General features: G+C 44.6%; 3 protein-coding genes and 1 pseudogene across 3 annotated transcripts; 1 reads left to right on the forward strand and 3 right to left on the reverse strand.

The window, feature by feature from the left end:
• Positions 1-232: 232 nt before the first annotated feature.
• On the reverse strand, positions 233-5,870 carry mkrn2 (makorin, ring finger protein, 2). The gene is made up of 10 exons (XM_005948143.3): positions 5,440-5,870; positions 4,068-4,196; positions 3,857-3,996; positions 3,647-3,781; positions 3,395-3,570; positions 3,230-3,295; positions 3,014-3,162; positions 908-1,018; positions 616-760; positions 233-535 (listed from the first exon to the last, which is right to left on the reverse strand). The coding sequence occupies exons 1-10, from the start codon at positions 5,463-5,465 to the stop codon at positions 365-367; spliced, it is 1,248 nt and encodes a 415-aa protein (XP_005948205.1). The 5' UTR covers positions 5,466-5,870; the 3' UTR covers positions 233-364.
• Positions 5,871-8,697: 2,827 nt separating this feature from the next.
• Positions 8,698-15,137, reverse strand: LOC121812405 (MKRN2 opposite strand protein-like). The gene is made up of 4 exons (XM_042214498.1): positions 14,186-15,137; positions 13,907-13,956; positions 9,782-9,950; positions 8,698-9,542 (listed from the first exon to the last, which is right to left on the reverse strand). Exons 1-4 carry the CDS (start codon positions 14,386-14,388, stop codon positions 9,311-9,313), a joined length of 654 nt encoding a protein of 217 aa, XP_042070432.1. The 5' UTR covers positions 14,389-15,137; the 3' UTR covers positions 8,698-9,310.
• A 5,112-nt stretch (positions 15,138-20,249) lies between these two features.
• On the forward strand, positions 20,250-22,799 carry LOC121812403 (annotated as a pseudogene).
• LOC121812404 (putative nuclease HARBI1) lies at positions 22,649-24,311 on the reverse strand. The gene is made up of 4 exons (XM_042214494.1): positions 24,278-24,311; positions 23,692-23,744; positions 23,495-23,606; positions 22,649-23,414 (listed from the first exon to the last, which is right to left on the reverse strand). Exons 1-4 carry the CDS (start codon positions 24,309-24,311, stop codon positions 23,032-23,034), a joined length of 582 nt encoding a protein of 193 aa, XP_042070428.1. The 3' UTR covers positions 22,649-23,031.
• Between the last annotated feature and the right edge of the window lie 228 nt (positions 24,312-24,539).

Raw genomic sequence — 24,539 nt, forward strand, 5'->3', positions numbered from 1 at the left:
GTCTGCCCCAGGGCAGCTGTGGCTACACCTGCAGCTGCCTCCACCAGTGTGTGAATGTGAGAGTGAATGAATAGTGGTATTGTAAAGCGCTTTGGGTGCCTTGAAAAGCGCTATATAAATCCAGTCCATTATTATTATTATTATTATATCAGATCTGGTTTTGAGTTTTAAGGACCTTCCGGGACCTTTATGCCCACCCTCCACCACCAAAATAACTCCACCACACAGAAGCTGGTCTTCAGACTGTATTTACTCATGTACACAATAAATTAAGCGCCATCCTGTCTCAGGGAATCAAACCTGCGGACACAACGTGCCCCTTATCACATGATCTGGTGTGGACCCGGCACAGGTTTCATGGAGACTACAGGTCGTTGGCGGGCGAGGTCTCCGGCTCGTCTTCGTGGCTCGGCCCCGACATCTGCATGAAGAGCTCCCTCAGTTCTGTGATGTCATCAGTGAGGGACGGCAGGGGAGGGACGGACCGCTGCTCGCGCTCCTCGATGAAGTCCCAGAGGCGGACGCTGTTCATGAACTAAACAGAGAGACAGAGTTTAGAGACTACTACACCCAACAGCCTTCCACTTATGGACAACAACAAGGACTCAAACTGACCCGCACACTCCCCTCCGAGCTCAGCTGCTTCCGTGGGCGCTCGGCCTCCGCCCGCGATCCGTCCGGGAAGGCGTGGAGGTACAAACACTTCCCACCAAACGGACACGAGCCACGGCCCTGATCAAAGTACTTACAGGCCTTCTTACTGCAAACACACACAGAGTATGAATGAAAGCTGAGCACACCTTAGCTACCTTTGTTTTCACCACCTGAAAGCACATCCTGGAAGATCTTTGGATCCTCTTCATAAGCGCCTGAGAGCAGGTGGGCGTGACACAGAGAGGCAACTCACCCGACTCCGGACTTGAAGAGGTCTATAAGGTGGTCTTTCTCATCCTGGTCCTCCACCCAGTACATCGACGGGATCACGAACTCTGAGATGACCCGACACTGTGGACACGACCTGAAAGAAACAGAGAGGTCATCAAACCCAACCAGACCCATCCAGAGCCAGTCACAACCAACCAGACCCAGTCAGGCCCAACCAGACCCATCCAGAGCCAGTCACAACCAACCAGACCCAGTCAGGCCCAACCAGACCCATCCAGAGCCAGTCAGGCTCAACCAGACCCAGTCAGGCCCAGTCAGGCCCAACCAGAGCCAGTCACGCCCAGCCAGACCCATCCAGAGCCAGTCACGCCCAGCCAGACCCAGTCAGGCCCAACCAGACCCATCCAGAGCCAGTCACGCCCAACCAGACCCAGTCAGTCCCAGATTACTGAATGGAGATGGAAATAAAGTGTTTCTTGTGTTTAGTTTTCTGAAGACTCAATGTGATGAAGATGTTTTTAAGTCACAGTGAAGAATGAAGCTGAAGCCAGTATTTGATTATCCAGGACTTTCTTACTTATGAGAATAGGGCTGTGCGATATGACCAAAACCTCATATCCCGATATAAGACATCATCCTGATGACGACATAAATCACAAAAATGTAACATTTTCTGTAAATTCTGTGAATCTCGGGCAGCTCGACTTGTGTGAAGTGTTTCCAGCTGCGCGTCCTGTAGCTGGAGTCGAGTGTTTTAACCGATGCATGAAACGATACATTTTTAGACATAAGTTGTAACGGCCGCCGTTTCCTTTGTGAGTATTTATTACACGGCGTGCTGCGGGGAAAAGCCTGTTCTAACGTTGGAGTCTACGGTTTATTTTTTAGCACCTGACGGCTCTTTTTTGCTTCTCATCCATCAATGCTCTGCATAGTCTTTCACGTGATTCAGTTTATTTTGAAAAGTCTCAACAGGGTCCTGAGCTTTATTGTGAAAGGTTTATGTGGAACATAAACAAGCGGACATGCGATGGTTTTACCGTCGTTGTTTCTAACGACAACGCATAAAAACAGGCGCTTGTCCGTCCGTAGTGTGGTTATATTAAATATAAGAGAAAGAGAGAACTTTAAGAAATGAATATAGCCACTACAGCGACATCAGAACGATGAGAAAATATTGCCGTAAACAGTTTATTTTGCGACACCATGAAACAAACGATAGCGTAAAATGAAACGATAGATGTTTTTATATCGTCATCCGATATACAGTGGAACCCCGACTTACGAAATTAATTCGTTCCCGAGGGTTTTTCCTAAGTCGAAAATTTTCGTAAGTCAAAGCACCCATCGCGACTTTTGAGTGAACGATAGGCTATAGGCTAATTGCTACCTGCAACAACAACACGTCGTTCCAGTGGAACAGCGAAGCGCAAGGACTAAGGGGGTTGTCACATGATTCGGAAGGCATTGTGGGCATTGTAGGCGTTCTGGGCTCAGCCAATCAGAGCCAGTGGATTTTGTTACGTGAGTATTTTGCCGTAACACAGGCTGAAATATTGCCGTTAAGCGCCTTCGTAACTTGAATTTTTAGTCAAACTGTTCCACTGTGTATCGTTATATCGAACAGCCCTATATGAGAACATACCTGAGTGGTGAATGACAGGTGTATAAAAAGTGTAATCAGACAAGGCAAAATTGGAATTCTGAAATGTTTAATGTTAGTCTTTAGATATTACAGAACATTTAAGAAAGACTTCCAACTGGAGAATTATTTGTGTAGTTTGATCGTTTGGTATCCCAGCTGAACATATCAAACGTTTAAGTGAACTTCTTATTTTGGAAAAGCCTGGAGATGAGTGTCATTATTTAATATCTGTAGTTATTTTAAAATACCTACCTGTATGATTTAGGTGAAGTTTAAATGTTTATGAGAGGAAATTATTATTCAGCAGACTTTTGTATTATATTTGCTCTTTGATTCAGGGGAGGATCCTAACGAGAGTGAAACAAAGTAAAGCCCCAATCAGATCTCACGAGACACCATCAGTCTTGGTTTCCCCCCAGTATACAGAGACCCAGTCCCTGACCCTGGTGCCTGACCCCTGACCCGGTCCTGTTGGATTCTTACTTGATGATCTTGTTGTGGAAGTTTCGGGTGCAGCGCCACTTTCGGATGCAGGACAGACAGAAGATGTGATTGCAGGAGGACAGGATGCCGAACCGGCGCTCTGACGGGTTCGCCTTCTGCACCACCACGTCCATACAGATGGAGCACACCTGAACAACAGGTAACTAATTAAGGCCGGTCACCAAGACAACCAATCCCAAAACAAATCAAACCCACCTTGTCATTGCTGAGCTGGGCCGCAAACGCCTTCTCCATGTCGGCCTCGAAGGCCAGCAGACACATCTGCAGACAGACACGAGATCATTTACAGCTGCAGCACATCTGTGTGCGCTCACACTGACGAACGCAAAGAGGTCACTGAAACGCCATGAGCATGCACACCTTCTCGTGCGCTCTCCTCTGCTCGGGGTCCTGGGGGTGGAGCACCTGCAGGCCGCACACCTCGCACAGGTCGCCGTGGAGATACGTACAACTGTCCTCATAGAAACAGCGGCCGCCGGCAGCGTAGGGACACAGCTGGGGGAGGTCCGGGTAGGCTCCGCCCCCTGGAGGAGGAGCTGCAGAAAGCACGGGTAAACATCTTCACGTGCTACCAATAAGAGCCAATCAAATGTGAGGATTCTCAAGTCTTACCTCGTTCCTGCGCCGAGGCGTCTAGACCCGCCCTGATGGCATCCACGTATGAATGCGGAGATGCAGTCGCTGCTGCTGTGACCTCTGACCCCGAGTTGTCTGATGGGCCCCTGAACACGTCTTCGACACCCAGCACTGAGAAAACACAGAGGGGGCGGGGTTACCTGCAATCATTATCGTGACTCTGTAAGAGTTTCATCATCTCCTCACCTCTGTCTCTCAGCACCAGCGTCTTCTTGGCTCCGCCTCTGCCAGACCTACTTGCCCCTCCTCCTCCTCTTCCTCCCCCTGTCAGGTCCTCTGAAGTTCCGCTCCCTCCTCCTCTGGATGACAGCCTGATATGATCATACCTGCAGCACAAACAGGAAGTGAAATGAGTCACATTGATGCAAACGTAGGTGAGAGGTAGGCAGGGCCTTACCTGCAGCGCTCTCCGTAGGCACAAGCCCCTCTCTGGTAAAACTTGCAGATGGTGGAGGGTTTGCTGGTACTCGGGTCGTGGGAGAAGAGACAGCGGTTGCCTTCCCTGCACACGCCGTGGAGGAAGTACCTGAAACGCAGCACACCTGTGAGCCACAAGACCTGCTACTCTAGTGAAATCACTCTCGCAGTTTAACCTGTTACCTCAGTTTACTGTGTGTTTACTTCACATTCTGACCAATCAGGATCCTATTCTACCCGCCCAGGTGTTTCAGACCCCAGGGTGACACAGAGAGGACATCTCTTTGTTGGACGGATGAATATTTGATGGGAGAGGTGTCAAACTCTTTGACTTGTATAAGACTTTATTTTTTACTTTTATTTAAATAACTTTCAAAACAAAGTTTTTAACTTGTAGTTTTGTACACGTGCTACATTTTTCATCTTTTCATCATTCTGTTTGTGTTTTGATTAATCAAAGATCTTACAGAGGCCACGCCCCCTTTGATTGAGTTTAAACAGGTGAGTTCTAAAAACATTCTCCTCCTGTGCCCTTATAATTGTCTCTGACTTGTGATATGAACCCCAGATAAACTGTTAAAGCCTTCTCCAGTATTGAAAAGTGCGTCATCTGCATACAGTGACACTTTTCCTTCTCATCCCACTCTTTTACGTCCTCTTTATTCTGTAACAAAAGTTTAATACAGGTGTTACAAAGGGGGAAATTATCTCTAGAGGCCAGAACAGTTTGTGTGTTAGGCTGTAAACATGTTTATTTCTGCTGTAAAGTTTTAACATGTCAGTCTTTGGGGAGTGAGTCACTGCTGCCCCTGCTGGACACCAGGGGAACTGCAGTTCCAGTCTCAGCGGCTTCTGATTGGCTGTTTGACAGTTTGTTTCCCTCCCACCCCCTGTAACCTACCAACTACCTGAGAGCGCTCAGACTCGGACCAGCTTCCGGTGTTCCTGTGCTTGTTATTGCAGTTTCACGCCATCAGCGGCCGCCTTCATTTTCGCAGGAGGGAACGTTCACGTGACCCCGAGGTGAGCCTCGGGGCGGAGTCTGCCCTCTGATTTAAAGCTGCAGCTCTTTACGTGACTTTAAATGAGAAGTATCGATCCTGGAGAAGCTGATTAGTCTCAGCTTTCACTTAAACACACCTGGAATCACTGATTACTAATCGATCAGTTAGAGTTAGAGGCACACGCGCTGACGAGGACAGGCGAGTGCGGAGCTAAGAGCTAAAAACATTAGCACGAGGCTAACAGTCCGCGGACATCCGGGTCACACCAGCGCGACACCCGACGACACTTAGACAGATCAGACACACACACACAGACACACAAACGCCCGCGCACGCACGCACCCTCACCTGCAGGTCACCTGTTTGGTGCTCATCTTCCCCGCGGACCTTCAACAACTGCTCCGAGCTGTCACCGCGGTGCGCCGCTTAAACCGCTCCGACGGAGAGCGGCGGGCACAGCAAGAAGGTTCCACTTCCTCCGGAAGTACGAACCCGTGGAAAGCATCTCTTTTAACACAATAATCACAACACAATCAGTTTTTTTTTTTGTTATTTTGCAAGTGGGATTTTTGAAAAGCTGGAATGTGAAGGTCTCTGTGTGTTCGGTAATAAAATAGAGCTGAAAGTGTTTGAGTGTTTTCAGTTGGAGTTTCTTTGCCAGGGTCTGTCCCTGCTTCTTCTTTTCTTCTTTTTCGTGCTCTTCATGTCGTCATATAAGCTGGTGGTGTTACCACAGCAGAGAAGTTTCCTTCCAACATGCGTCATGTTTGCAGTGTTTTCATTTAGTAGGTAAATAAAGTTAATTCATAATATTCTTTTCACAGACCGCCAGAAAATTGTTCTATGCAAAAGCGAGACATTTTAAATGAGAATAAGAAAGAAAAGTATTTCTTTGTGCCCCCTCCCCTGTTAATGCCCTACCTGGCCCCCTGGCAAAACTTTGCTAGACCCGCCCCTGCACAGTTACCAGCTGTCAGCTACATAGAAAAGGATCCTGGTGTTATTTGTCTCTCAGAAACAGTTCATAACTTCAACTCATTCATGTCACCTAAAAGGTAAACCTGTTTCTCCATCACCTGTTCAGCTCTGATGATTCAGTAAGGACATCTCCTGGTTTCATCTTCATGTTTCCCTCTCACCAGATAAAAACCGACATCATGACCAGCAGCTTTACAGCTGTGGCTCCAGCAAACATCAGCTGATACTAGAAATTAATATTAAATAAATTCTAACAACAGCTGATCAAGCTACGTGCTGCTGTTGTTTAGCGCGACATCGCTGGTTTCCTCTTTCTGGCGCAAAGTGGGCGATAAACAAACAAGAGAGAAACCGATCAGCTGATCACTGATCAGTTTCATGATTGAAGTAGAAACAGGAGAGGGAGGGGAGAGAATGAGAGAAGAAGAGGCAGCTGTGCAGCGAAAGACAAGAATAACTCCAGCTTTGTGTCTTTTTCCATTCTAGCTGAAGTCGGGACAAACTGTTTTCCTTTTCACTCAATACAAACGCATAATAATTTTCTCCTGAATACGAGACGATTCTGTTTTTTACAGGACGGTCATGCCGACCACAGAGCTAGCCCTCCTGATCAGTTTCTCCAGCCTGCATGAGTCCTTCTTTGCTGTGCTGCTCCCCCAGCACACCACAGCATAGAAAAGTACTCCAGCAACCACCTGACTGGTAAAACATCCTCAGGAGCTTCCTGCAGATGTTAAAAGACCTCAGCCTCCTGAGGAAGTACAGTCGGCTTTGGGCTTTTTTATACAGGTGCTCTGTGTTGCATGACCAGTCCAGTTTATTGTCCACCCACAGCCCGAGGTACTTGTACTTGTTGACCACCTCCACCTCCCCCCTCTATCTGAACCGGCAGTGGACCTTCTCTGGACCTCCCGAAGTCCACAACCAGTTCCTTAGTCTTTGAGGTGTTGAGTTGCAGGTGGTTTGTGTGACTCCATGCGACAAAGTTCCTCACCAGACTTCTGTACTCCTCTTCCTGATCATCCCAGATACACCCCATGATGGCCGTGTCATCTGCAAACTTCTGAATATGGCATAATTCAGAGTTGTAGCAGAAGTCAGAGGTGTACAGGGTGAAGAGAAGAGGGGACAGCACAGTTCCCTGTGGTGCTCCTGTGCTGCTGACCACAGTGTCAGACGTGATGTCCTTCAGCCTGACGTACTGTGGTCTGTCGGTGAGGTAGTCGGAGATCCAAGCCACCAGGCAGGGGTCCACCTCCATCCTGTTCAGTTTTTCCTGAAGCATACAGGGCCGGATGGTATTAAAGGCACTGGAAAAGTCAAGAAACAGGATCCTGACCGTGCCTTTTCCCCCATCCAGGTGTGAGTGGGCTCTGTGTAGGAGGTACAGGATGGCATCCTCCACTCCGACACCCGCCTTGTATGCAAACTGTAGTGGGTCCTGGGCATGTTGTACCTGTGGTCGGAGGAGGTTGAGGAAGAGCCGCTCTAGAGTCTTCATAAGATGTGACGTCAGTGCCACCGGTCGGAAGTCATTCAGCTCATTGGGCCGGTTCTTTTTGGGGACCGGGACGATGCAGGATGTCTTCCATAGGGCGGGCACTCTCCCCAGTCGCAGACTGAGGTTGAAGACTCGTTGTAGCGGCTCCCCAAGTTCAGCAGCACACGCCTTTATGTATGTGTTGTGTTACTTTACAGATTATTTATCTTCAAACATAATTAGTTACTTTATTACTTAGTTACTTTTTAAAAACATGATACACAACCTGAAAGTAGTTTAAAAGTAGAATGGGAGGCAGAGCCTTCAGTTTTCAGGCCCCTCTTCTGTGGAACCAGCTTCCAGTTTGGATTCAGGAGACAGACACTATCTCTACTTTCAAGATAGGCTTCAAACTTTCCTTTTTGCTAAAGCATATAGTTAGGGCTGGACCAGGTGACCCTGAATCCTCCCTTAGTTATGCTGCAATAGACGTAGGCTGCCGGGGGATTCCCATGATGCATTGAGTTTTTCCTTTCCAGTCACCTTTCTCACTCACTATGTGATTAACAGACCTCTCTGCATTGAATCATATCTGTTATTAACCTCTGTCTCTCTTCCACAGCATGTCTTTATCCTGTCTTCCTTCTCTCACCCCAAGTCGCAGCAGATGGCCCCGCCCCTCCCTGAGCCTGGTTCTGCCGGAGGTTTCTTCCTGTTAAAAGGGAGTTTTTCCTTCCCACTGTCGCCAAAGTGCTTGCTCATAGGGGGTCATATGATTGTTGGGTTTTTCTCTGTATGCCTCTATGAAGCGCCTTGAGGCGACTTTTGTTGTGATTTGGCGCTATATAAATAAAATTGAATTGACTTTCGCCAATTCTTTTTTGCATAATCCATCACAAGTAATCAAATGAAAAGTCTCTTTTTAAAACTTATTTTATTTGTTTTAATCTTTCATCAAGCAAAATATTAAATATATGCAACAGTTTTGACTAAATTTAATTGTTTAACATTTAAACCTATCTGCAGCATATAAAATAAAATCATGTTTTGTGTTTACACTCTTTAAATAGATGCAAGTAAAACACAGTACAAAAATAAATAAAAGATTCAGCAGCACTCAGCTAGCTCTTAAATCTATTGTCACCAGTTTAGCAGGAGTGGGGCGGGTGGAGGTTTGCCCACAGCGGTCATGTCAGTGGGAGGATCCGGGGGTTTCTCTGTGAATGTCACGTTCCCGTGGCAGCGTGCTCGCTGCTCGCTGAGATCTGAAGTTTAATGTTTCGCTGTAAGAAGTTTTCTTCCCACGCAGAGTGAACAGTGGACGCTAATGTTTTTATCACTTTTTATGAACTAAAACTCAAAGTAATGTGAGTACTTCCACGCTTTAAATGCTGCATGGTCGTACTTTCACGGTCATGGTGATGACCATCCCGCCACATTCTGCCCCCTGAGGGTGAAAACCTGCAGCTCCACGCCAGAGAGCTGCAGGAAGTGTGATTTAAGAAACTTTATTTCAGAATAAAATAAAAGATGTAATTTCCTCTGAGACCCTCGGTGTGGCTCAGGGACAACAAAAGGTCAAAATTCACACAACTAACGAGCTAAAGAAGATCAGGTGGAGGACGAGCAGCCCCAGGTTCAAATCCTCACACACACAGACACGAACCAAAGCTGTGTGTCTGTGTGTGTGCGTGTGTGAAGGTCAGTTCATTGCACATCAGGTCTGACACTGAAGCGTCACATGTGACCAATGACAGCTGCTCAGCTGCTGGGCTCCGCCCCCTGAGCGTGCTGCTGTCGGTCCACCTTGTAGAACTGGTGTTTCTGGATGTGCCGGTACAGCGTGGTGTATTTGGACACCCTCCTCATCCTCGGCAGGATGAAGGTGTGGGTGAAGTCGTCTCTGCTCAGAGCGCCGCGGCCCTCGGCTGCCAGAACGCCGTTCACAAAGTGCAAGCAGAAGCTGAAGCAGTTGTGGTTGTTTTCATCAAACCTGCGACACACAGAGAGAAAAGCTGTCGACAGATTTCTACACCTGCAGGTGATGGTGGTGATGGTGGTGATGGTGGTGAAGGCGCCGTGGCGGCGAAACACGCCTGTGTCTGGCAACCACCGCGGGTCACCTCGAACCTGTCTGACAGCGAGGGAGGCTCATAACGACAGAACGCGTTCAAGCTTCCTGCCTTCAAACAGCTCTCAGGTAAACTGTCAGGAAGGTCAGGTGTGAGTTACCTGTGCCAGGCAGGGTCCCACATAGGCCCGTCAGAGAAGCGCTCCAGGTACTGGTCCCACTGAGCGAGCAGGTGGAACATGTCGGGTCGGACCAGAGGGACGCTGATGCTGCGCTCCCAGCCGCTCTGATCCCTGCGGACGCCGCCACGAGTGTAGTTATACACAACACCTGCACACAGGTAGGAGGAGCTGATCACTCTGATCACTGGCCACAGGTCATCGATCACATTGATTATTGATCATTGTTTGGCTGCAGAGCTGAAATCTGTCAGGCGCTGCGTGGGAGGATCACATCACATCTGTCTGAGATGAATGATTCATAACGTTAAATTTAGAGAACATAAAAATAAATTATTTATAAAATCTAAATTATTAAAATTAGGAGATTTAGTGAAACTACGGACATTATTAATTACGTTTAAGGCTAAAAATTAATATTTTGCCTTTTAAGTTACAAAGAGTATTTTTAACGTGTTCGGGGGGAGAAGACAGAAGGAAATTTTATTTTAAGCATCAGCTAGCTAGGACTACACAAAGATTAATGAGTCCAACGGTTAGGGGTATACGACTGTGGAACTCTCTTCATTATCAATTTAAAGAATTGTATAAATTTACATTGTTTTAAAAAGTGTTACATGTCTAAAACGATAACTCAATATGAAATTGGAGTTCATTGAAAAAGGATCCATTATTTTATTTACTCATCTTTTCTCCTTGTTACTATGTGGGGTGGTATATTCTGATTGTAAATGTGTTGTTAGGACCGGAGATAAATGTTAATGTCAGTTTGTTCCAGAGGCGGAGCCAGACATTTGAAACACCCAGGGCTTAGCCCTAAAGGGTAGTATGATGTGGGATTTTTTTTTCCTTGGGGGGGGTAGAAATGACTGAAAGATTAATAGGCTCTGTTTTGAGTTTTGTTCAAAAAAGAATGACTTCATATAGGGAAAAATATATATCACATGTGCAGGACACCTTAAACTAGTTTTTTAATTAAGCAGCAAGGCAGAACAAAGTCAGGGCTGTATCAAGACACGAGGACTAAACCCCAATTCAACCAGACCCAGAACTGATCCAGAATTAAAACAGGACTACAACAGTTCAAAATCAGGACTACTGAGGACTTAACCAAGACAGAACCAGAATCAGAACTAGATGATAGTCAGCACTAAAAATCATCATAGACCTGCACTACACTTATTTTTTAATTCTACAATATTTAGATTGAGAAAAGTTTATATAATTATTTAGCCTTGTTGTGCAAACAAGCCTGCATAACTTAATAAATATAGAATTTGAAAAATAACAAACCTAAAAAGAAACACTAGGTACGAGATACATGAGGACCTATGATACGGTGATACTTTTGGTAAACAACCATTTGACTAACATGTGTGTCTCACCTGCTCTTGTTCATCTCTGTTCTGTCCTCATTCTCTCTCCTCTCTTCTCTCTCTCTTTGTGCTGACAATCATCAAATATACAGTTGATATTTACAAACTCTTCAGATAAAAACACTTTTTTAATTGTAACATCAAATCAGACTAAATGTTTATTTTTTTTTAGATTGATAAATATAAAAAACATATTTGTTAACTTTAAGAGTAAAGAGAGAAACTATCTGTATTTCTTAATTGCAAATGGCACCAAATTGTATTCAAATTGAGCCACACTTATGGAGCTCCACAGTTCTGTTCCTGGTGTTTTGTTGACATCTCTGATTGTTCCCATGTCACAGAAACAGGCTCTGTGTTTTGCCTTATATGCATCCACAGCTGTGCCACCAATTACTCACATGGACTCTACAACCAATCAGAAGCTTCTTCAGCTCAGAATGGAATCGTCTGGAGTTTCTTATTAATTAACAATAAACTTAGTGTAATGTACTCCTAATTTGATGAAAGTGATAAAAAATAGACAGCTCTGTCTCTCTTTATTCTGACATTTAACTAATTCAAAAGATATTTCAATATTTATCTAAAACAAAAGTTTACTCTAAATTGATGTTGTACAGTAAAAATGTTTTATGTTTTCTCCCTAAAGTGTAAATATCTGGTTACAAATGTGAATATCCTGCTGTGTACTGAAATCCCTCTTGTTTTGCATAGAAATATACTGAACAACATACAAAGCATAATATATAAAATAACATTTACCTGAGTTTTTTCTTTGAAAGAAGCCTCTAATGTCCATTCTTATATTTCAGTACATAACTGAAACCGATTTAGTCGGGGAGGGTAAGAACTGAAAATATGAAATAAACACACGTAAGCTAAGACTCTAAAAAAATAGCATTTGTTCGGCTTTTCATTTCGCCATTTGTTGATTCACTTGAAGAGCAGTAACGTAATATGGGTCAAGTGATCAGTTTGATATCAATCTTTCGTGATGCACCGTCATATTTACATTATTTGTACAGTACGAATGATTTGCTTTGGTACCTGGTCAAACTTAAGCTCTCCTTAGTATGGCTGGCTCCGTCTCTCCAACAGCGCACTCACAGGCAGCAGCTGCCCCGCCCCCTCGCTCAGTCGCTTAGTGCCTGAGCTTGGATCATACCAATATCAGGGGGGGATTCACGCACAGTCGTAAATTCCCACAGTGTGCACTATGTGCTTCGAATATTGTGTGTACTTTTTGTTTTATACAGTTGTCAGCCAGACATCTAACTATGAAAAAATTACACTCCAAAATACCCCGGGCTTCAAAAGGGCTTAAGCCCAGTAAGCCACCCCCACGCTCCGCCCCTGGTTTAGTTCCTTGATGCTTTTTGGTGCCGACCGCTGTGCAATCGGTTGTTCAGTGATGACACGACGAATCCTACTTCCGGGTCTAAAGTAGTCTGCGTTTAATATGGCTTTTGTGTTGTTAACATGTTTAATGTTTTGTATTTTCTTCTATTTGAATCTCAAAAAGCTCCTAAAACAGTCAGTGATCACTGTTGACCTCCCTCGGCTTTTATTACCACTAATCATTTATTTAAGCTCAGTTTTTAAAACCTTAGGATGTAACTACAGCCCAGCCCATGCAGCAGTATATGAATGACTAACCTCGTATTGTGGATGGATTATCTCAGTTGTTCTCCTGGCTGAAGTTTGGTCCTTTTACAGCATCCTGCCATGCGATTACATTTGTTCCTGACCACCGAGAACACTCACGTTAACTTTTATCAGTGGAAAAAAAGTTAGCTTGTTTATATTATGCTAACATAGCTGTGTCGCTAGCGGTCACGTAGCACATCATTATATACCAGCTAGCCAAACTTCAGTAACCCTACAAACGTCACTGCTGTTTAGTTTTCTGTCTTCATTTATGTTGGAAGTGATAGCAGAGCTGTACGTTTTAATTTGTTTCCAAAACCCCGCAGTCAGGACATGCTATATTGTATTTAGATAGAAGCTAGCGAGCTAACTCCCTGCTAACTTCTAACTCCGTTAAATGTCATAAATTCCGTTTTCATGGATGCCTGGATGTTAAACTCAATTGTTACACCTGGTAGAGCAGAACGCTGATCATTTTATTAAAGATGAAAGACTTTAGACAGTTTTTCAACTCTCAGTAATGCCATAGTGATCGTTTGATATATGGACCTGCAGCGGAGTTTAGACCCAGACACGGCTAGTGACGTCAGACTGAACAACCGGATAGAAAGTTGGATTGTAGAGAGGGGGCGGGTTTAATAAGAATATTTTCTTCTTCCTGCTGCTTTTCACACTGGTGCGTGCTTTACTGATAGAAAGTGTGGTTGGTTTGTCTGAAAGAACTAACTGTGGAACTGTTGACCAAGTGTGAAATAAATAAATGAAATGTTTAAACGTGTCTGAAAGTTTGATTTTGGTGTCAGTCGGTAAAGTCGCCGACTGACAATGACGCTCTGCACTCGGCTTCGTCCTTCCTGTCGCTGTGACCGAACTGAGACGTGGTTGAACGTCTTTGATTAGATTAAATCAGGGATATGGCAGGTCGGGGGCGTGGTCAGCGATCATGTAGCGTCCTATTGCGAGAGGATGGTGACTGTCTGCGAACGTTTGATCTGAAGCTGAAACGACACCTGACCAAGCCTCCACCTGTCTGCTCGCACCTGAGCCCACGATCACCAGGTGACCTTTGACCTCAGAGACCTACCTTTGGTGTTGGAGATGCCGGTGTGAAGATCAGCCGCCCCATCAAAGTCTCTGAGGATCAAACAGCAGGATACACTGGTTAGACTGGGTACACTGATTGGACTGGTGGGATTGGTTTAGTAATTCTACTGGGTACACTGGTTATACTCGTATCACCTGGTCCAGTATGATGACTGGTTCAAACTTCTTCATGTTCCTGTGGGTACACTGACTGTGTACCTGGCAGTGTGCTCACCTGTGTGTAAACACCTGAGTACCTTCACCTGTGTGTGTGTGTTACCTGTCCAGGTTGTCGTGTGCAGGTGTGACCAGCAGGCAGCAGGAGGTCTTGTGCCCATTGGTGAAGGGGGAGGGGAGGCTGACCGGCGCCTCCTGCAGTCTGCTCCCCCTCAGCTCCTCCCCGCAGCTCGGGCACTGCTCCGGCACAGAGAAGCAGAAGATCTCCTTCTGACAGTGAGTCAGACGGATCACGCTGCGCTCCATCACCTCCTCCTCTCTCGTCTCCTCTCGTCCTGCTCCTCCGTTTCTCCTCTTTGACTTCTGCCTTCCTCTTCTTCTCTCCTTCTCCTTTTCAACCGTCTGCGCGGTTACAGCCTATCAGATAACATCACTGTCTGGCCCCAGCCTATCGGGTTGTGGGTGCAGTCACAACGATGGTCACGTGACCAGGCTCACCTGTCACTTTTTCCCCTCGAACAAGGCGACCTTTGGACTGCGTGGGCAGTGTTGTCACGGAAACGGGACCTGAGCTGCAGTGCATTCTGGGATTTCAATGTCCTGTAATCACAGGCCTGCTTTCAGTTAAAGAGCACATTTAAAAACACAAAATGCTGCACAAAAACAAAACAAAGAGCACATCAGCTCACACCGCTCCAAACGGAAAAAGAGACTTAAAAACAGGAAGCGAAGATGCCTGTCTCATATTTAAAGGCAACGTATTCCAAAGTTTGGGAGACACAGTTGAAAAAGTTCTCCTCCAAGCTCCAGCCTAGTTTTCGGGACAACCAAAAGCAGCTGGTCAGCTGATCTAAGGGCCGGCGAGGGAATACAAGGCTGAAGAACATCAGAGAGGTATGGAGGAGCAGGACCGTTCATAAGCCAACGTTAGGACTTCTGTGATAAACAGGAAGCCGACGATGAGAAGATGCTGTGTGTGATAGTGAAGAGACGGGCAGCAGCATTTTGAATAAGCTGAAGACGTTACAGCAGGAAGTGCCATACAAAATAAAAGACAGAGAAACTTGAGAACAACTGTCATTATTTCCAGAGAACAAGGAGAACAGCCGGCTTTGACTGCAGTCGTCACTGAGCTGTGATTGGCCGAGCACACAGGACACGCCTCAGTTTCTCCGTCTCACCTGTCAGGAACACCTGATACACGAGCTTCGAAGTCAGATGACAGATTTGCATCTCACTGGAAGTCGACCAATCATATTTCACTTAGATGGAAACCAGAGGTTCCCGTCACGCTGACACAGTCAGAAGATCTGACATCATCAGGTTTTATCATCACGTTGAACGTGACTGAAGCAGCTCTGCTTCAGGGCAGCTTCCTGTCCTGAGACTCTCTGATCGTCTCCTCCATGTTTTGGTTCTGCACCAGATGAGCCGATCGTATTTCATTTCCCCGATCTCCTGCACGACGACACAGCTGACCAGCCCTCCCCTCCGTCAGCACCAGCTGCTGCCTGTGGGCCTCAATCTGCCAATTGCAGTGACTTTTACTTTCCACAATAAAACAGACCTTTCAGCTTTTATTTTGAAGAGCTGGATGTAAATGTGCTCGTCAGCACTCGGCTCAGCTTCTGTAGTTTTAATGTGGCTGTAAATAAAACAGGCACTATGGAAAGATTCAGGCGTGTTTCACAGCATGTCTGTGGGATCGCACATTCCGACCTCATCATCAAACACACTGCTGCTTGCGCTCTATCTAACCTATTAGTGTTACGTGGGGTTGGGGGGGCACCGAGGCTCTCATTAGTTCCCAGAACTTAAAAAAATTGTGCAAACTCGTTGCCTCAAAAAACGAAGTAATGCTTACTGAAGATAACGACATCGTGCTCAAAGTTTCTGACTGTGCAGGACGAACTTTTACCCTCTGACAAACATTTCAGCTTCTACTACATTCAAAAACTATTTGTGGTAACTTTTTAAAATTTGCTGACACACTAATTAAATGCAACTAAATCACATTATGTTTGATCTCGTTGAACTTTAGAGATTTCTGGTACAACATTTAATATAAACACTGTATGATTTAAACATAATAATTAACAACAAACTTTTATTTTCAAATCCACAATCAGGTGATCATCCAACATCCTGTTCTACTGAACAGCAAATGAGTACAATGTCATCACTGTAGCTTTTGTTATTTAATTATATTTTAAATATTGTCATGGTCCTGAGTCTGAGGACTCGGTGTTTTGTGTTTCTTTATATTATTCTTTGTTCTCGGTTATTCTGTTTTGTCTTTTGTTTAGGTTTGCTATGTGTTAGTGTTTTTGTTTCATGCCTGCCTGTGTTCTCTCTGTCTGTCCATGGTGTTATTGTGTCTGCTCATGAGTCTGCCTGTCAAGTTCAGTGTCCTGTCTGGTTCTCTGTGTCTGTTAGTTTCCTGTTTTATTCTGAAAGTTCATGTCTCATGTCAGTGTGTTCAGTTTTACCTCTCCCCTGTCTCGTTAGCCTAATTGCTCCCAGCTGTGTCTCCCTCCTGTGGCCCATTCCCTGATTACTCCCCGTGTATTTAAGCCCTGTGTTTTCCTGTGCTCTCTGTCGTGTCGTCTGTTTAATTCCATGTCAGTCTGCATTATTCTGTTACCCGGTATTCATTCTGCGTCTCTCTGCCATCTCTCTTTGTGCATTTTGCTCCTCCTCCCGTGAGTGTCTGGTTTAAGTTTTGTTCTTTAGTTTTCCCAGTTTAGGTTTGTTTACTCCCCGCTCTGCTCTTCCTGTTTTGTCACCTTCTCACCGCTGTAAATAAACACTCACTCGCACCCCAGCCAGTACCTGCATTTTGGATCCTTTTTTCAATACACCACACGACTGCCCCCAGCCGTGACAAATATGATCACATTTAAATGTTATATTTAGTTGTTAGCATATTTAATAATCTCACAATGAAACAAAGTCTCAGATGTAATTATTCTAAACCAAGTTTAGGCTTCCTGTAGCTTTGTATTGTAGTTACATCACTGACACTGACACGCCCACAACCCCTCAGCCAGGAGGCATCCTGTCAGACCACGTGAACTGGCTGCTTTCAATGTGGATGAGCAGCAGCTCTACTCTGAGCCCAGCTTGAGTGACTCTTCACCAGGATGGACTCCCTCCACATCACTGCAGCTGTGGCCCCAATCCATCCATCTCTCGTTCTCGTGAACAACACACTCCTCAACTTGGGGCACCAACTCATCCCTGATGCAGAGTGGGCACTCCATCCTTTTCTGGCTGAGGATCGTGGCCACAGATTTAGAGGTGGTGACTCTCATTTCAGCCACTCCACACTCAGTCGTGATTCGCTCCAGTGAGAACAGGAGGCCACCACCTGATGGCTGACCAAGCCCAACAGAATCCCGACAGGACCCCTCTTCAGCTTCATACTCATTACCACCAACAGGCACCAACCACCCTAAAGTCACAGCTCGTTGCAGCAGCCTCAACAATATCCATCCTCAGCAATGTTCCCTCACTGCTGGCACGGTTTCTGCACACAGAAAATCTGCTTTGTGCACAAAAACAAATCTAACCTGAATTGAAATTAAAACTTTAACAATTCTGTTTTGCAGTGTTAGTCAGTGAGTGACTGGCTGATGCGATTCACATTCGTATATACGCAGCTAAACAACGTGGTTGACAGGCTATGACAGCGTCCTTATGTTAGTTGTTAGTTGTTTAGGGAGGGGGAAGTTTTAGGAGTGACGGCGTGTTTGAGATGTGAGAGATTTGCGACGTTTAGCGCAAATCTTGTGTAGTTAGTGTGTAGTTAGTGTGTAGTTAGCGTGTAGTGTAGTGTAGTCAGTAGTGTTGTTGTGTCAGAACAATGAGGCGCCTGCTGAGTGTTACAGGTGTTACAGCAGTGACACATCTGCTGCTGTCAGGCCTGCAGGTATCAGGCTGTTGTTCTCCTTCATCTCATAGTGGACAGAAATTATTTTTGGAGCGGCACAAATAATTTGTGTGGCATCAGATTTGATGCAGAACAGCTGATTGTTCTGTAAATAGTTTGAAATGTTTATTTAAAAAACGCCTTGGCTGCATTTTTAGGTAAACAGCTGCAAAACACTTTGTTGTTTGCATGACTCAGTTACTTTTTTGAAGAAGTAACTATATAATTAATTACCCAACATTGGTCATTATTTACTGTATTTGCAGACAGAGTTACAGACTCTCTCCCAGACCACAGACTCATAATACAGTCAGAGCAATAAATAAATAAAGATAAAGAAAATTGTTTCAGTTATTTTTGCTTCCAATAGTGTTAACATGCTGCACATGGACAAGATCTTTTTTAAATTCTCATTGTCAGTGGGCTAATCAGGTAATTAAAAGTCATCTAACATAAATGCTGTAATTTGATTATTTTAATAAACATGTAACTTGCATGGATTGGATGCTGGCGTGTCCAGAGTGCACACGTCTGCTGTCGCTCACAGTGGTCCAAGGGACGCTCAGGGAGTTTGTGTGCTCAGACACATGAAACATTAGAGGGAACTTTGGTCCTCTGCCTCTGTCAGAATGCTGTTGGGTGCACTAGGTGTGTCCGGCATGCTCACTGCCACCTGAGCCACCTCAACACCAGGTGGTGATTTGTTGAAAGCTCAGCTATCAACTCAGTATCAGGCTAGCTCCCCACCCGAGAGGTGACATTCAGCGTCCTGTTTGTCAGTCTGCATAGCCCTGACCACCACCTGCCACACTGCTTCTGTGCGAGGGAGGAGGAACACACTGACGTGGCATTTTCAGACCATCTTGTTTTATCCTTCAGCCGAAGGGAGACTGCCTTTTGTCTGTTTCTTTGCAAAATCATTCGATAATGAGATAAAATAAATACAATGACCATTTCATCTGGTTTTATTTAACATTTTTCAGGCATTTGTGTGACCTAAGATGTAATTCTTTGTTTTTGTCTAGAAACAAAAAAGTAAATCAAAAATGAACTAATTAATCATTTTAGTTGCACTTATATCCACACCTGGGGGACTTATTTGCATGTTTTATATACAAACTTCCAACAGTAACATAAACTGTCAGATGATGAAGTAAAATATAAAATACAGTGAAGCAACAACAGAGAGAGGAATAAAAGGCTCTCTACAGGAAGGGCCAGAGTCTCTGAGGTCCTTCAACATCTGTCGGACAACGCTCAGGATTTTCTATGAGTCTGTTGTGCGCTATCCTCTGTGCTGTTGCATGCTGGGGCAGCAGGCTGAGGGTCGCAGACGCCAACAGACTGAATAAACTGATCACAACAGCAATGTTGTGAGGACGGAGCTGGACTCTCTTAAGGTGGTGTCTGAGATTTTACCCACAATGCACCACTGAACGACACAGGAAATCATTCCTGCCGGTGGCTGTCTCCCTCTACAACTCCTCCATCTAACACACTGTAAACGCTGCAACAGTTACAGCCTTTTGCACACACTGTTTTCTTATTCGGTAATGTTGATGTCTATCTTCTTGATATTTATTTACAATGACATCTGTCAACCCTGGATATTTATTATTTGGTGATTTGCATATATTGTGCTATTCCTTATATTGTATTGTTAAATAGTCCAGTCTGTTTTTGTTAATGTTACTGTACTGGAGCAACTGTAACCCACATAATTTCCCTAGGGATTAATAAAGTATGCTGATTCTGAAAAGCTCGAGTAAAGCAGGCAACCTATGAGTTGTAATCTACTCAAGTACAATATGGGGTAAATGTACTTAGTTACATTCCACCACTTTTTCTAATTTAAGTCAACTCAAATAAGCTTATCAGCTTTTTGAATGAAAACTTGTTGTTGATAAAAACTGAGTTCAGGCTACTTATTTTCGATTAAAGACAATATTCGGTTTACCAGTTTACCACTCCAGCTTAGTCGACTCTTGGAGTCTTTTAAAAGCAGTTGAATACTTCCGGTATCTGCTGATATTATTTCACTATTTGTGTTTTCTTGTTTTGTTTTGTTCTTGTGTGTGTGTGTGTGTGTGTGGGGGGGGGGGGGGGGGGGCGGAACGGGTAAACCTATCAGTTTGATATCAGTCTTTCGTGATACACCGTCATATTTACATTATTTGTACAGCTTTGGTACCTGGGCCCTATTTCAGGAAGCCGGTTTAGTGCAAACTCTGAGTAAGTAAACCCTGAGTTAACGGAAACTCTGGGTTTTCGGTTTCACAAAGCGAGTTTAGATTAATTCTGAGTGAGTTACTATGACGACACACTCCGTGAAGCTAACCTGCCCCCTAGCAGGTTTACTACAACTAACCCTGACTGTCTCCGCCCCTTTGTCGGAAACCTGACTGTAGGAAGTGTCAGACATGGCGTGCCCCTTCCTTGAAGAGCCAGTAGATGTTGAAGCCCAAATTCTCCGCAGAGCTCTCCGCCGGGAGAGAGTGATTAGAGCGCGTTTGGACATTTTATCATTTCCTGATGATTTTCTGTGTGAACGTTACCGTTTCTCAGCACAATCTATAAGTTATTTGAATAACATCCTCAGGCCTAATATTGCTCATGTGACACATCGCGGACATGCTCTCAGTTCTGTACATATTATTTGTATCGCACTTCGGTTTTTTGCAAACGGGAGCTTTCTGTATAATATTGGTGACGCTGAGCACGTTTCCAAGGCTACCGTCTGTCGGGCAGTCAGGTTGTTACAGTTGCACTGAAACGTCTCCTGTACTCGTTTGTGGTGTTCCCCGGTCACAGACCCACAAGATTTATCAAAGAGGGATGCCACAAAATTGCAGGTAGCAGGATGAACAAAACTCAATTCATGATGTGGTGATACTTGAACTACTACTTAAATTTTACATTTATTCTCACGGTTCCCAGGCGTGATTGGCTGTACAGATGGCACTCACATTCCAATCATTGCTCCTTCAGTAAATGAAGGAGACTATGTGAACAGGAAGTCTTTCCACAGCATTAATGTACAGGTACATAGTTCCCTGTAGCATTTCAAACTAACAAATTATTTCATTATAGTAATGGATGCTAATTTGTGTTCTCTGCACTGTGAAGATCATATGTGATGCTGCCAACATTATCACAAATGTGGAAGCCAACTGCTCAGCCTCTGTGAGTGGTGGTGGTGGAGGACCCCCACCTGTTTTTCGGGCCTCCGCTTTTTTTCTGTTGGCTATAACGGGTCACATTTGAGCACACAGAGTAAGCAAATATGTACTTGTAATGTGCTCAGATAATTTCAATAAGTGCTTACAGAGGGGAAATTAATGTAGCCTCTAACTGCAATTGATTTACATCGGACAAACAGACCAAGCACTATGGCTCATAATACAATTACACCTCACCTGTTTGGACTATATTTTTATATTTCATTTTTACTTGCTGCCAGGAACGTTTGGGGCCTGTTGGGTTGCACCTGCGCTCACATCACATCACAAAATAAAATGTATGAAATAAAAATAAAATATAATAAAATAACGTGTTAAATGGGTGGAAATCCCTAGATCAATGTTTAAATTAACACTCACGCATTGACTCTGTCGGCTATGTTTTGCCATGCATGCTTCCTTTCTTTCGCAGCTGAGGCTGTGTTACTTTTTTTCCGCGGAATTTGCATGTTATCGGCATATGCTGCCATCAGAATTTCGGCCTCAAGCGCTGTAAGATACATTGACCGCGCCTTCTTTCCCTCCGTCTCCATGGTGACTCGCTTAATCTGTGCTCCGCTTATCAGGGCTTTATGTATCCTCGTCCGCGCGCTTCACTTGGGGTTAGCGCGACTCCGCGTTGACTGAACTAATTGTTATCAGCCTTTCTGAAACCGAATATTCCGAGTTGGACAGTTCGGGGTTACTCAACCGTGAGTGTCGTTTTTCACTCTGAGTTTTCCAAACCGGCTTATTTTATCATATGTTATTTTATTTGTTATTTTATACATTTTATTTTGTGATGTGATGTGAGCGCAGGTGCAACCCAACAGGCCCCAAACGTTCCTGGCAGCAAGTAAAAATGAAATATAAAAATATAGTCCAAACAGGTGAGGTGTAATTGTATTATGAGCCATAGTGCTTGGTCTGTTTGTCCGATGTAAATCAATTGCAGTTAGAGGCTACATTAATTTCTTTCTGTAAGCACTTATTGAAATTATCTGAGCACATTACAAGTACATATTTGCTTACTCTGTATGCTCAAATGTGACCCGTTATAGCCAACAGAAAAAAAAGCGGAGGCCCGAAAAACAGGTGGGGGTCCTCCACCACCACCACTCACAGAGGCTGAGCAGTTGGCCCTCAGCCAAAACAGTGGGCGCCCTGTGGCCGAAGGCATCTCTGCGGGGACATCCTCTGAGTCAATAACCCCGCAAGACACAAGTGCCTACATAGGGGGTAAATTCAAAATAATACATGATGTGCATACATCCTTTCTTCACAGTCACCTTTGCAGTGCTACTCATTCATTTGATAAACTCTTTACCATAATGGATTATTTTGTAGTGAAGTCATTTTCCTACTGATTTTGCCTTCCCTCAGTCTTGGTTGTCTTTGAGAGCATAATGACAATGAAGTGTAAGGTGATTGGTATGTTTGTTAATTGCCATTTGGTCCCTTGTAAGTTATAAGTGACCTGTATAAACCTCATATTCTATCAGTTGATGGTGGTGGTGTACTGCATCTGGTGCAGCCTCCTGTTGAGCCAGACCAACATGCAGTTGTGAGTAATACTCCACAGATTATATGAGTTTACAGTAGAACAGCAATGTTGTTTATTTCTTTACTACAGGAAAATAATGAAGAAACATTGACAGCTGTTACAGAGGAGGAAGCAACAGAGACACTTTATGAGGTTTACATCTTTTAATACTTTGTGTACAGGAAACACAGGCGACCAATAAAGCCAGTTGAACATAAAATCTGTTTATTCTTCTTTCAACATGTTGAGGTGATGGGTCAAAAGAAATGATTGTGACATATGGTGTCTCTGACTGCACTTCCATCTTGTATGTCCGTGGGAGGGTCAGGATGTTCATGGTTTGGATCACTGCTGATGTTTGGTTCAGAAGGACAGTGTTCTCCTCTAATTGTGGCAATGTTGTGAAGAATCACACATGCCACAATAATGTCACATGCCCTTTCTGGGGTGACCCTGAGTCCTTGCAGGCACTGGAACCGGGCCTTAAGCATTCCGATAGTCATTTCAATTCTGGCTCTTGTCCTGCAATTAGCCAGATTATATCGCTGCTGTGGGCCCGGTTCAGGGTCAGGGTAAGGGGTAAGCAAATAGGGTAAACATGGATACCCCCTATCACCAAGCAAGTAGCCAGTGAACTCTCCTAAGACAGAAGGATACACTTCAGTTCAAATGTCCCTGAAGCAATTGGTCTTTATATATTTTAAAGTATTCTCAACTCACCATGTCCAAATTTTGTGCTCAGTGTACATTCACGGAATATTTGTGAGTCATGGACAGAGCCTGGCCACTTGGCTTCCACATTTGTGATAATGTTGGCAGCATCACATATGATCTTCACAGTGCAGAGAACACAAATTAGCATCCATTACTATAATGAAATAATTTGTTAGTTTGAAATGCTACAGGGAACTATGTACCTGTACATTAATGCTGTGGAAAGACTTCCTGTTCACATAGTCTCCTTCATTTACTGAAGGAGCAATGATTGGAATGTGAGTGCCATCTATACAGCCAATCACGCCTGGGAACCCTGAAAATAAATGTAAAATTTAAGTAGTAGTTCAAGTATCACCACATCATGAATTAAGTTTTGTTCATCCTGATACCTGCAATTTTGTGGCATCCCTCTTTGATAAATCTTGTGGGTCTGTGACCGGGGAACACCACAAACGAGTACAGGAGACGTTTCAGTGCAACTGTAACATTCCTGACTGCCCGACAGACGGTAGCCTTGGAAACGTGCTCAGCGTCACCAATATTATACAGAAAGCTCCCGTTTGCAAAAAACCGAAGTGCAATACAAATAATATGTACAGAACTGAGAGGATGTCCGCGATGTCACATGCGTAATATATGGCCTGAGGATGTTATTCAAATAACTTATAGATTGTGCTGAGAAACGGTAACGTTCACACAGAAACTCATCAGGAAATGATAAAATGTCCAAACGCGATCTGATCACTCTCTCCCGGCGGAGAGCTCTGCGGAGAATTTGGGCTTCACGATCTACCGGCTCTTCACGGAAGGGACACGCCATGTCTGACACTTCCTACTGTCAGGTTTCCGACAAAGGGGCGGGGTCAGTCAGGGTTAGTTGTGGTAAACCTGCTAGGGGGCAGGTTAGCTTCACGGCGTGTGTCGTCATAGTGACTCACTCAGGCTGCAGCTGAACTCGCTTTGTGAAACCGAAAAACCAGCGTTTTCGTTAACTCAGGGTATACTTACTCAGTTTTTCCACTAAACCGGCTTCCTGAAACAGGGCCCG

The sequence above is a fragment of the Haplochromis burtoni genome, unplaced genomic scaffold (genome assembly GCF_018398535.1).
Source record: "Haplochromis burtoni strain Fernald_Lab_line unplaced genomic scaffold, NCSU_Asbu1 Contig_575, whole genome shotgun sequence".
Taxonomy (NCBI): Eukaryota; Metazoa; Chordata; class Actinopteri; order Cichliformes; family Cichlidae; genus Haplochromis; species Haplochromis burtoni.